Source organism: Pristiophorus japonicus, unplaced genomic scaffold, assembly GCF_044704955.1.
Source record: "Pristiophorus japonicus isolate sPriJap1 unplaced genomic scaffold, sPriJap1.hap1 HAP1_SCAFFOLD_236, whole genome shotgun sequence".
In the NCBI taxonomy this organism is placed as follows: domain Eukaryota; kingdom Metazoa; phylum Chordata; class Chondrichthyes; family Pristiophoridae; genus Pristiophorus; species Pristiophorus japonicus.
In genome coordinates this window covers 1010835-1023274 of record NW_027252079.1, presented here as the reverse complement: position 1 = coordinate 1023274, position 12440 = coordinate 1010835, and the positions used below count along the sequence as shown (strand labels likewise).

At 49.5% G+C, this 12440-nt stretch overlaps 1 protein-coding gene across 1 annotated transcript in view; it reads right to left on the bottom strand.

Annotated features, from left to right (window-relative positions):
• Nucleotides 1-1934: 1934 nt before the first annotated feature.
• The window catches only part of LOC139245787 (zinc finger protein 229-like), a 73781-nt gene continuing 63275 nt past the window's right edge, over nt 1935-12440 (bottom strand). Inside the window, exon 4 of the mRNA XM_070871292.1 lies at nt 1935-3751. Coding sequence (XP_070727393.1) covers nt 3401-3751 — 351 coding nt within the window. The 3' untranslated portion in view covers nt 1935-3400. The remainder of the gene's footprint in view (nt 3752-12440) is intronic.

Genomic DNA, 12440 nt, shown 5'->3' with positions numbered 1-12440 from the left:
TCAGTAGTTCCAGCAAGTTTTTTGCGTCTATTTCCGTGAAGACAGACACAAAGTATGCGTTTAATTTTCCTGCCATTTCATTGTTTCCCATTATAATTTGTCATGTCTGAGCCTGTAGGGGATGCACATTTACTTTTGCTAATCTTTTCCTTTTTATATACCTATAGAAGCTTTTGCGGTCTGTTTTTTTGTCTCTCGCTATTTTATTCTCATATTCTTTTATCCTTTTCTTTAGGAATTTGTTGGTCATCCTTTGGTGAATTCTATAATCTTCCCAATCATCAGGCTTACTGCTCTTTTTGGCAACATTATCAGAATATTCCTTTGATCTAATACTATCTTCAACTTCTCTTGTTGACCATGGTTGGACCGCTATTCCTGTGGAGTTTTCATGCCTTAAATGAATGTATGTTTGTTGTAAATTATGTATTAATTCTTTAAATGCTAGCCATTGCTTTTCTACTATCATACCTTTTATTGTAGTTTCCCAGTCTACTTTAACCAACACTCCCCCCTTGCCGACATAGTTTAATTTGTGTAGATTTAACACCCTAGTTTCGGATTTAACTAAATCACTTTCAAACGTAATATAAAATTCTATCATATTATGGTCACTCTTCCCTAAGGACCCCTTTATTGCAAGGTTCTTAATTAACCCTTTCTTATTGCACAATACTAGATCAAAAATAGCCGGTTCTCTATTTGGGTCCTCAACATACTGATCTAGAAAACCATCTTGTATACCTTCCATGAATTCGTCCTCCATACAATAACTGCAAATTTGGTTTTCCCAGTCTATATGCAGAATAAAGTCCCCCATAATTATTGTATTACCTTTATTACATGCACCTCTAATTTCATGATTTATACAGTGCCACTGTAGTTTGGGGGCCTATGAAGAACGCCGAATGTTTTCTGCACTTTACTGTTTCTTAGCTCCACCCAAACTGATTTTACTTCTTGATTTTCCGAGCTAAGATCCTTTCCCTCTACTGTCTTTATCCCATCCTTTAATATCAGGGCTACCCCTCCTCCTTTTCCATTTTTCTATCTCTTCTAAAAATTATGTATCCTGGAATATTTATTTCCCAACCGTGGTCACTTTGCAACCACATCTCCGTAATGGCTATTAGATCAAACCTATTAATTTCTATCTGCGCTATTAATTCATCTATTTTATTGCGAATACATCATGCATTCAGAGATAGTGCCTTTAGCTTGGACTTTTATTCTATTTTTCCCTGATGTCTCCTGAGTCAGTAATGCCCTATTACCTTTGTTACTTTCTGTCCCTTCCTGACCCACTCTGCTTATTTTACCCAAAACTCTGCTCTGCTCTGGAGCCTTGACATGTCTCTTGTTGCTTTATCTCTATATCTAAACTGTGCTGTACACTTTCCTGAATCCCCCCACCCTTGCAACCTTCATTAGTTGAAAGCCCTGTTGCCCTAGTTATTCGATTCACCAGGACACTGGTTCTAGCCCAGATCAAGTGGAGCCCATCCTAACAGAATCGCTCCCTCTTTACCCAGTGCTGGTGCCAGTGCCAGTAAAGCAAAACTCATGCCTCCCACACCAATCTTTGAGCCACGCACTTAATGTTCTAATCTGCTTATCCCTATACCGATTTGCTCCAGGGAAGGGGCAGTGTGTGATGTCCCTGTGGGGTGAGTGAGTTCAGTGGCTGACCCCGAGTTGCTCCATGGAGGACAGTGTGTGATGTCCCTGAGGGGTGCAGTATGTTCAGTGTTTGACCCGGAGCTGCCCACATTCCTCCTGCTCTAGAGGCCAGTCTCGCATCTCTGAGTCGGAGTTAATTGGTGAGACAGCGTCACCTACTGGACACCAGCTGCATTTCAAGGCAAATCATGTTCAGCTCCATCCGAGAGAAATCCAAAACCAACCTGCTGATTCATTTCATTTTATTATCAATTGTTTAACAAAGTTTAGCTCCATTTGTTGCAGCTTTCAGTGTTTGAAGAAAACTCTTTAAAAAGAGTTAAGTATGGATGCAAATACAAATCAGCATTATTTTTATCTGACCCATTTCACATTGATTTTAGAATCATAGAAGTTCACAGCATGGAAGGAGGCCATTTCCGCCCATTGTGTCCATGCCGGCCAACAAGAGGCTATCCGGCATAATCAAACTTTCCAGCTCTCGGTCCATAATCCTGCAGGTTATGGTACTTCAGATGGACATCCAAGTACTTTTTAAATGTGGTGAGGGTTTCTGCCTCCCCCACAACCTACTCAATAAATTTCCCTTCAAATCCCCCTGAACCTTCTACCAATTACTTTAAATTCATGCCACGTGGCTGTTGACCCACTCCGCTAAGGGAAATTGGGCCTCCCTATATCCACTGTATCTAGGCCCCTCATTATTTTATACACCTCAATGAGGTCTCCCCTCAGCCTCCTCTGTTCCAAGGGAAAAAAAATCCAGTCTAACCAATCAGTCCTCATAGCTAAAATTCTCCACTCTCGGCAACACCCTTGTAAATCTACTCTGTACCCTCTCCAGTGCAATCACATCCTTCCTGTAATGCGGTGACCAGAACTCACACAGTACTCCAGCTGTGGCCTAACCAGTGTTTTATACTGTTCAAGCATAACCCCCCTGCTCTTGTAGTCTATGCCTCAGCCTGCTACTTTCAGGGATCTGTGGACATGCACTCCAAGGTCCCTTTGTTCCTCTACACATCTCAATGTCCTACCATTTAACGTGTATTCCCTTTCTTTGTTGGCCCTCCCCAAATGCTTTACCTCACACTTCTCTGGATTAAATTCCATTTGCCACTGTTCTGCCCACCGGACCAGTTGATTGATATCTTCCTGCAGTCTACAGCTTTCTTCTTCTTCTTCATCAACCACACAGCCGATTTTAGTATCATCTGCAAACTTCTTAATCATACCCCCTATATTCAAGATCATTGACGTATACCACAAAAAGCAAGGGACCTAGTACTGAGCCCTGCGGAACCTCGCTGGAAACATCTTTCCAGTCACAAAAACATCCATCAACCAATACACTTTGCTTCCTGTCTCAGAGCCAATTTTGGATCCAACTTGCCACTTTGCCCTGGATCCCATGGGCTTTTACTTTTATGACCAGTCTGCTATGTGGAACCTTATCAAAAGCTTTGATAAAATCTATATACACTACATCATATGCTTTGCCCTCACCAACCCTCCTGGTTGCCTCCTTGAAAAATTCAATCAAGTTAATCAGACATGACCCTCCCTTATCAAATCCATGCTGACTGTCCTTGATTAATTGGTCCAATAACCAGACTATTAAACTGTGTTATAGGGGTAATCAATAACAGCAGAAAAAAACCCGAACTGTCAAAATGGACATGATTCAGTTTGGGATAACAGCAGAATCCAAACCCTGCAATCACTTGTGAACTCGCTGGTGTGTCAGCAGGTTGGATGACTGAGTGAATCCCTTCCCACACCCAGAGCAGATGAACGGCCTCTCCCCAGTATGAACTCGCGTGTGTTTCAGCAGGTTAGATGACGGAGTGAATCCCAGGCCACACGTAGAGCAGTTGAATGGCCTCTCCCCAGTGTGAACTCGCTGATGTGCCAGCAAGTGGGATGACCGATGGAATCCCTTCCCGCACACTGAGCAGATGAACGGTCTCTCCCCAGTGTGAACTCGCTGGTGTGCCAGCAGACGGGATGACACAGTAAATCCCTTCCCACACACGGAGCAGGTGAACGGCCTCTCTCCAGTGTGAACTCGCTGGTGTGTCAGCAGGTTGGATTTCAAAGTGAATCCCTTTACACACACAAAGAAGGTGAACGGCCTCTCCCCAGTGTGACTGCGCTGATGAATTTCCAGTACAGACGGGCAATTGAATCCCTTCCCACAGTCACCACATTCCCACGGTTTCTCCATGGTGCCAGTGTCCTTGTGTCGCTCCAGGTTGAACAATCAGTTGAAGCCTCATCCACACACAGAACACGTGTACGATTTCTCCGCGCTGTGAATGGTGTGATGTTTTTTCAGGCTGTGTAACTGCTTAAAGCTCTTTCCACAGGCAGTTCACTGGAACACTCTCACTCGGGTGTGTGTGTGTCTTGGTGCTTTACCAGTCACACTGATGTTTGAAATCTGTTCCCTCAGAGAAGAGACAAACATTTCTCCTTCCGCATTCAAAGGGCGATGATATTCAAGTCCCGAGGAATTGAGTGATTGTGTCAGATCTTAACGTGATGTTTGGTTTGAGTTCCCCGTCTGCAAATCCACCCCTTCTAATACCCTGGAAAAGGAGTTTAGAAAAATAATTATGTCAAGTACAGGACAGAAATTCAGAATAGATAATTCTAGATTCTATGGAACATTCTTTCCCCCTTGTTCTTCCAAAGATGTAAATCCCCATCCCATACACACTGTCCTGAAATTCAAACACATTGCACGTCTGAAGACACCTTGTCCTCTGATAAGTTTTCACCACCAACTCTGGTTGGATTCAGTTCTACACTCACTGGTTCCCCTCCCTCTCCTCCCCTGAAGGTGCTGACTCTGGCTGGGTTCACTGGGACACTGAAGCCCCACCCACACATTGTTCTTTCACAAAGATGGCCACGCATGCGCTCTATTGCGCAATGACTCACGATGGCCGCGCACCAACCTGCAACTGTCCTTTACAAAGATGGCGACCGTCAGCCTGGGCCTGTTACCGCGAAAACGCCCGGGAGCTGCAAACTCGAGACCTGTTGTTTCTTAGTCCGAGTTCGCGACCTGCACCAGGTGTTTATGAAGCCCACCTGTCGTGTACGTTACTCCCCTGCGCCCCGCAGTTTCACGTTCAACCCCAAACTGTGTCCGGCCTCCGCCCGTTCACAGCCCGCGTCCGCTCTGAACAATGGCACACTGCGCATGCGCCACATCCAGCCCACGCCTGCGCACTGGGCTCCTCGAGTGAGATGACCTCCTGACGTCTCAGAAAGGCGTCGGTAGAGCGCAGGCGCAATGTTTAAATTTAAAAAACAACTTCGCATTTGTTTATTTTATAATAAAATGAAAAAGCGGAGAATCGTATCATAAAAATAAAAATGCTGCGAACCTTTCATGAATTAATCGCGGTTTTTAAAGTTCTCTCCGCAGTTGCCAAGGGAGACGGGGCAGGTCCGTCAGCCGCTGACCGTAAGTGACGCCAGGACGGCGGAAGTGAGGGTTGCCACGAACGACGGCGACGCTGGGCCGCGCGGACAATGTGGGAACGGAGGCCCCGGGGATCTCGAGCGGGAGAGAGGCGGCTCTGTGGGTTTCGCTGGCGATGGGCGGGGCTATAGGAGGAGCTACGGGTGGGGGGGCTACAGTTTGACGGTGGAAATGCAACAACCCCTTGTTGTTAATATCACCCCCTTCAGTTTCCGCCCCCCGCCCAGTATAGCATGGAGCTGACCGACCTGGGAAGGCTTCACAGTTTCACCCCTGGGCTGTGCTGGGTTAAGGGGAGAAGGCTGCAATTAGCAGGGACCGGTTAGGCCGAATGGCCTGTTTCTGTGAAATGTTACGGGAGGGCGGGTAAATGGAGCTGAGGGCGCGCTCTAATTGCAGGATCTTTCTATGCTGGCGTTTCAGAACATTAAAAAGTGGGACAGATCGAGGCCACAAGCTACAGGAGGAACCGGAGGTCGCGTCCCACTCCTGTCTCCGCCCGGCAGTAAGGTCACCACCCCTGACCCCTCGTCAAATGGTTTGCCCGCTCGGGTCACCCTGACCCTGCCCCCCAGCCCAGCAAGACAGCAACGCAGGTACTGGCGGAGGGGATACGCGTGGGACCTGTCCACACAGCGCTCGCAGGGAAGGCCCAGTCTCCATCCCTGGCCCCATCTGAGTTAACCTGATCTCGGCTGGTGTGCAGGAATAGGGACATGATTGGAGCTTGATGTCCCGGGGCTGGGCTGGGGGTGGTGGGGTTTGCAAATCAGCCGGGATCGCTGCTCCTACTCGCTATCCAACGGCCCAAGAATTCAAGAGCAGGGAGGTTATGCTTGAACTATGTAAAGCACGAGTTAAGCCACAGCTAGAATACTGCGATCAGTTCTGGTCACCACATTACAGGGAAGATGTCATTGCACTCGAGAGGATACAGAGAAGATTTATGAGGATGTTGCCCTGGACTAGAGAATTTTAACTATGAGGAACGATTGGATAGGCTGGGTTGGTTTCCTTTGGAACAGAGGAGGCTGAGGAGAGACTTTTCTGATGTGTATAAAATTAAGAGGGGCCTAGATAGAGTGAATAGGACGGACCTATTTCCCTTAGCAGAGGGTCAACAACTATTCGGCATAGATTTAAAGTAATTGGTAGGAGGATTAGAAGGGATTTGAGGGGAAATTTCTTCACACAGAGGGTTGTGGGGGTCTGGAACTCACTGCCTGAAAAGGTGGTAGAGGCAGAAACCCTCACCACATTTAAAAAGTGCTTGGATGTGCACTTGAAATGCCGTAACCTACAGGGCTACGGACCAAGGGCAGAAAAACAGGATTTAGCTGGATAGCTCTTTGTCGGCCGGCGTGGACACGATGGGCCAAAATGAATTCATTGTGTGTTGTAAATTTCTATGATTCTATGACCCTTGTGAGGGGGTAAGCGTGTATGGAGTGTGCATAGAGCCTGTGTGTGGGAGAGGCAGTGTTTAGGTGGTTGCGAAGCCCCTCACAGACGAATAGCTCGTCAGCAAAACCTGACATCCCAGTGTGGGGGTCATTGCCTCGAAAAAGAGGAGATCTTGGGACATTATTGGAGAATACCAGGGGTTAGTTGAAGGAAGACATTTATTGCTGACTCCTCTGTGACACCAGTCTCTGTCCGATCTTTTACAGATGTCAGGCTAGATGTCACTCCTGTGTCCTTGGGCCCAGCCCGGGCTCACAGCCAGCAGAGGGTTACCCCAACATCTGGGGCGAGTTCACCTCAGTCACCAAGTAAGTAAATACCTACACACTCCCCGGGCCTCCCTGTAAAGACCGACACACTCCACGGGAACTCCCTGGAAATACTGACACACTCCCAGAGACTCCCTGTGCTACTTACACACTCCCCGGAGACACCCTGCAAAAACTGACACTCCCAGGGACTCCTGTAAATACGGACACTCCCAGGGAGCCCCTGTAAATACAGACACATTCCTAGGGACCCCCAAGAAATACTGACACACTCCCGGGGACTTCCTGTAAATACCAATACACTCTTGGATACCCCCGGTAAACACTGGCACGCTCCCGGGGGCACCGTGTAAATACAGACACATTCCTGGGGCCACTGTAAATACGGACACACCATTGGGGGTCCTTCTAAATACGGGCACACCCCTGGGGACCCCCGTAAACACTGACACACTGCTGGGGACCCGCTGTAAATATAGACACACTCCTGGGAATTCCCTGTAAATACTGACACAATTCTGGTGACTACTTGTAAATACTAACACACTATCGGGGGTCCTTGTAAATAAGGGCACACTCCTGTCGACACCCTGCTATTACTGACACACTCCGCGATACCCGCTGTAAACACTGACACACTCGCGGGAACTCCCAGTAAAAAACAACACAATCCCGAGGACCCCCTGTAAATACTGACACACTCCCTGGGACACCTCCTGTAGATACTGACACATTCCCTGGGGATCCCCTGTAAATACAGACACACTCCTGGGGACAGTCCCTGTACATACTGACACACTTCCGGGAATCCCCTGTAAACACTGACACACTCCCGAGGATCCCCTGTAAATACTGACGCACCCCCTGTGACACCTCCTGTAGATACTGACGCATTCCCTGGGGATCCCCTGTAAACACTGACACACTCCCGAGGAGCCCCTGTAAACACTGACACACTTCCGGGAGCTCCCAGTAAAAACCGACACAATCCCAAGGACCCCCTGTAAATACTGACACACTCCCTGGGACAACCCCTGAACATACTGACATATTCCCCGGGGATGCACAGTAAATACTGCCATACTCCCGGGGACCCCCATAAACACTGACACACTCACAGGGACCCCTTGTAAATACTGACACACTCCTGGGTACCCGCTGTAAACACTGACACACTCCCGGGAACTCCCAGTAAAAACCGACACACTACCGGGGACCCCCTGTAAATACAGACAAACTCCCGGGGACACCCTGTAAATACAGACACACTCCTGGGGACACACTGTACATATTGACACTCCCAGGGACCCCCTGTAAATACTGACACACTCCCTGGGACACCTGTAGATACTGACACATTCCCCGGGGATCCACTGTAAATACTGACACACTCCCTGGGACACCTGTAGATACTGACACATTCCCCGGGGATCCACTGTAAATACTGACACACTCACAGGGACCCCTTGTAAACACTGATACACTCCCGGGGACTACGTAAATACAGACACCCCCGTACATGCTGACACACTCCCGGGAACTCTCGGTAAATACTGACAACTTCCAGGGACCCCCTGTAAACACCGACACACTAACGGGAATCCCTGTAAATACTGACACACCTCTGGGGACCCTCTGTCAAATCTGAGACACTCCCGGGGACCCCCAGTTAAGTACTGACACACTCACGGGAACCCTCTATGAATACCGACACACTATCGGGGATCCTTGTCAATACGGGCACACTCCCGGGGATCGCCTATAAATACTGACACACTCCCGGGAACTCCCTGTAAAAACCAACACTCCTGGGACACCCCCTGTACATACTGACATATTCCCTGGGGATCCACTGTAAATACTGCCACACTCCCGGTGACCCCCTGTAAACACTGACACACTCCCGGGGAACCCCTGTAAATACAGACACACTATCGGGGGTCCTTGTAAATACGGAGACACTCCCATGGACTCCCTGTCATTACTGACACACTCCTGGGTACCTGATGTAAACACTGACACACACCCGGGGATCCCCTGTAAACACTGATACACTCTCGGGAACTCCCAGTAAAAACCGACACAATCCCAGGGATCCCCTGTAAATACAGACACCCCCAGCACATGCTGACACACTCCCATGGACCCCTGTAAAAACTGACACACTCCTTGGGAACCTCCTGCAAACACCAACACACCCCTGGGGACCCCCTGTAAATACAGACACACCGCTGACCCCCTGTAAATACAGACACACTCCTGGGTACCCGCTGTAAAGACTGACACATTCCTGGGGTCACGCAGTAAAAATCTACACATACCCAAGGACCCCCTCTAAATACTGACACACACCCGGGGAAACCCTGTAAATACAGACACACTCCTGGGGACACTCCCTGTATATACTGACACACTCCCGGGGGCCCCCTGTAAATACTGACACACTCATAGAAACATAGAAAATAGGTGCAGGAGTAGGCCATTCGGCCCTTCGCGCCTGCACCACCATTCAATAAGATCATGGCTGATCATTCCCTCAGTAACCCTTTCCTGCTTTCTCTCCATATCCCTTGATCCCCTTAGCCTTAAGGGCCATATGTAACTCCCTCTTGAATATATCCAATGAACTGGCATCAACAACCCTCTGCAGCAGGGAATTCCACAGGTTAACAACTCTCTGAGTGAAGAAGTTTCTCCTCACCTCAGTCCCAAATGGTTCTACCCCTTATCCTAAGACTGTGTCCCCTGGTTCTAGACTTCCCCAACAACGGGAACATTCTACCTGCATCTAACCTGTCCCGTCCCGTCAGAATCTTGTATGTTTCTATCAGACCCACTCTCATCCTTCTAAACTCCAATGTATAAAGGCCTAGTTGATCCAGTCTCTCCTCATATGTCAGTCCAGCCATCCCTGGAATCAGTCTGGTGAACCTTCGCTGCACTCCCTCAATAGCAAGAACGTCCTTCCTCAGATTAGGAGACCAAAACTGAACACAATATTCCAGGTGGGGCCTCACCAAGGCCCTGTACAACTGCAGCAAGACTTCCCTGCTCCTATACTCAAATCCCCTTGCTATGAAGGCCAACATACCATTTGCCTTCCTCACCGCCTGCTGTACCTGCATGCCAACTTTCAATGACTGATAAACCATGACACCCAGGTCTCGATGCACCTCCTCTTTTCCTAATCTGCCACTTGAAGGGAGGGGTTTAAGGGCTGGAGAATGCTAGCGAAATAGGGAGGGGTGTAGTGGCTGGAGGTTGTAGAGATAGGAAGGGGTGTGGGGGCTACAGGAGGTTACAGAGATAGGGAGGGGTGTAGGGGCTGGAGGATGTTACAGAGATAGTGAGGGGTGTCAGGGCTGGAGGAGGTTACAGAGATCGGGAGATGTGTAAGTTCTGGGGGAGGTTTTCGAGATACGAAGTGGTGTTGGGGCTGGCCGGGGCTAGCAAGATAGGGAGGAGTGTAGTAGATGGAGGTTATAGAGATAGGGAGTGGTGTAGGGGCTGCAAGAGGTTACAGATAGGGAGGGGTGTAGGGGCTGGAGGAGGCTCGAGATAGAGGGGTGTAGGGGCTGTAGGTACAGAGTTGGGAGGTTTGTAGGGGCTGGAGGAGGTTACAAGAATAGGGAGGGGTGTGGGGGCTGTAGGTTACAGAGATAGGGAGGGGTGTAGGGGCTGGAGAAGGTTACAGAGATAGGGAGGGGTATAAATGTATGAGGAGGTTACAGATATAGGGAGGGTTGTAGGAGCTGGAGGAGATTACAGAGATAGGGAGGGGTGTACAGACTGGAGGTGGTTACAAAGAAAGGGAGTGTTGTAGTGCTGGAGGAGATTAGAGTAAGGCAGGGATGTAGGGGCTGGAGGACGTTAAAGATTGGGAGGGTTGTTGGGGCTGGAGGAGGTTACAGAGAGAGGGAGGGTTGTAGGGGCTGGAAAAGGTTACAGCGATAGGGAAGGGTGTACAGGCTGGAGGAGGTAACAGGGATAAGTAGGAGAGTAGGAGCTGGAGGAGGCTACAGAGATAGGGAGGGGTGCCGAGTCTGGAGGAGGTTAGAGAGATAGGGAGGGATGTTGGAGCTGGAGGAGATTACAGAGAAATGGAGGGTTGTAGTGCTGGAGGAGATTACAGAGAAAGGCAGATGTGTAGGGGCTGGAGGAGGTTAAAGACATAGGGAGGTGTGTAAGTTCTGGAGGAGGTTATACAGATAGGGAGGGGTGTAGGGGCTGGAGGAGGCTAGCGAGATAGGGAGGGGTGTAGTGGCTGGAGGTTACAGAGAAAGGCAGATGTGTAGGGTCTGGAGGAGGTTACAGAGATAGGGAGGGTTATAGGTGCTGGAGGTTACAGAGATAGGGAGTGGTGTAGGGGCTGGAGGTTATAGAGATAGGGAGGGTTGTACGGGCTGGAAGAGGTTCGAGATAGGGAGGGGTGTAGGGGCTGGAGGTTACAGAGAAAGGCAGATGTGTAGGGTCTGGAGGAGGTTACAGAGATAGGGAGGGTTATAGGTGCTGGAGGTTACAGAGATAGGGAGTGGTGTAGAGGCTGGAGGTTATAGAGATAGGGAGGGTTGTAGGGGCTGGAAGAGGTTCGAGATAGGGAGGGGTGTAGGGGCTGGAGGAGGTTACAGAAATGGTGAGGGATGTAGGGGCTGGAGGAGGTTACAGAACTAGGGAGGGGTGTAGGGGCTGGAGGAGGTTACAGAACTAGGGAGGGGTGTAGGGGCTGGAGGAGGTTAGAGAGACAGGGTGAGGTGTAGGACTGGAGGAGGTTACAGAGATAGGGAGGTTTGTTGGGGCTGGAGGAGGTTAGAGAGGTAAGGCGGGTTGTACGGCCGGCTGGAGGTTACAGAGATACAGAGGGGTGTAGGGACTGGAGGATGTTACAGAGATAGGGAGTGGTGTAGGGTGGGAGGAGGTTACAGAGCTAGGGAGGGGTGTAGGAGCTGGAGGAGGTTACAGAGATAGGGAGAGGTATTGGGGCTGGAGTACGTTACAGACATAGGGAGGGGTGTAGGGGCTGGAGGAGATTATAGAGATAGGGAGGGGTATAGGGTGGGAGGAGGTTACAGAGCTAGGGAGGGGTGTAGGGGCTGGAGGAGGTTACAGAGATAGGGAGAGGTATTGGGGCTGGAGGAGGTTACCGAGATAGGGAGGGATTTAGGGGCTGGAGGTTATAAAGATTAGGAGGGTTGTAGGGCTGGAGGTACAGTGATAGGGAGGTTTGTAGGGGCTGGAGGAGGTTACAGAGATATGGATGCGTGTAGGGGCTATAGGTTACAGAGATAGGGAGGGTTATAGGAGCTGGAGGAGGTTATAGGGATAGGGACGGGTGTAGGGGCTGGAGGAGATTACAGATAGGGAGGGATGTAGGGGCTGGAGGAGGTTACATAGAATGGGAGGGTGTAGGGGCTGGAGGAGGCTACAGAGATAGGGAGGGTGTAGGTTCTGGAGGTGGTTACAGAGATAGGGAGGGTTATAGGGCCTGGAGGAAATTAAAGATGGGGAGGGGTGTATGGGGCTGCAAGAGGTTA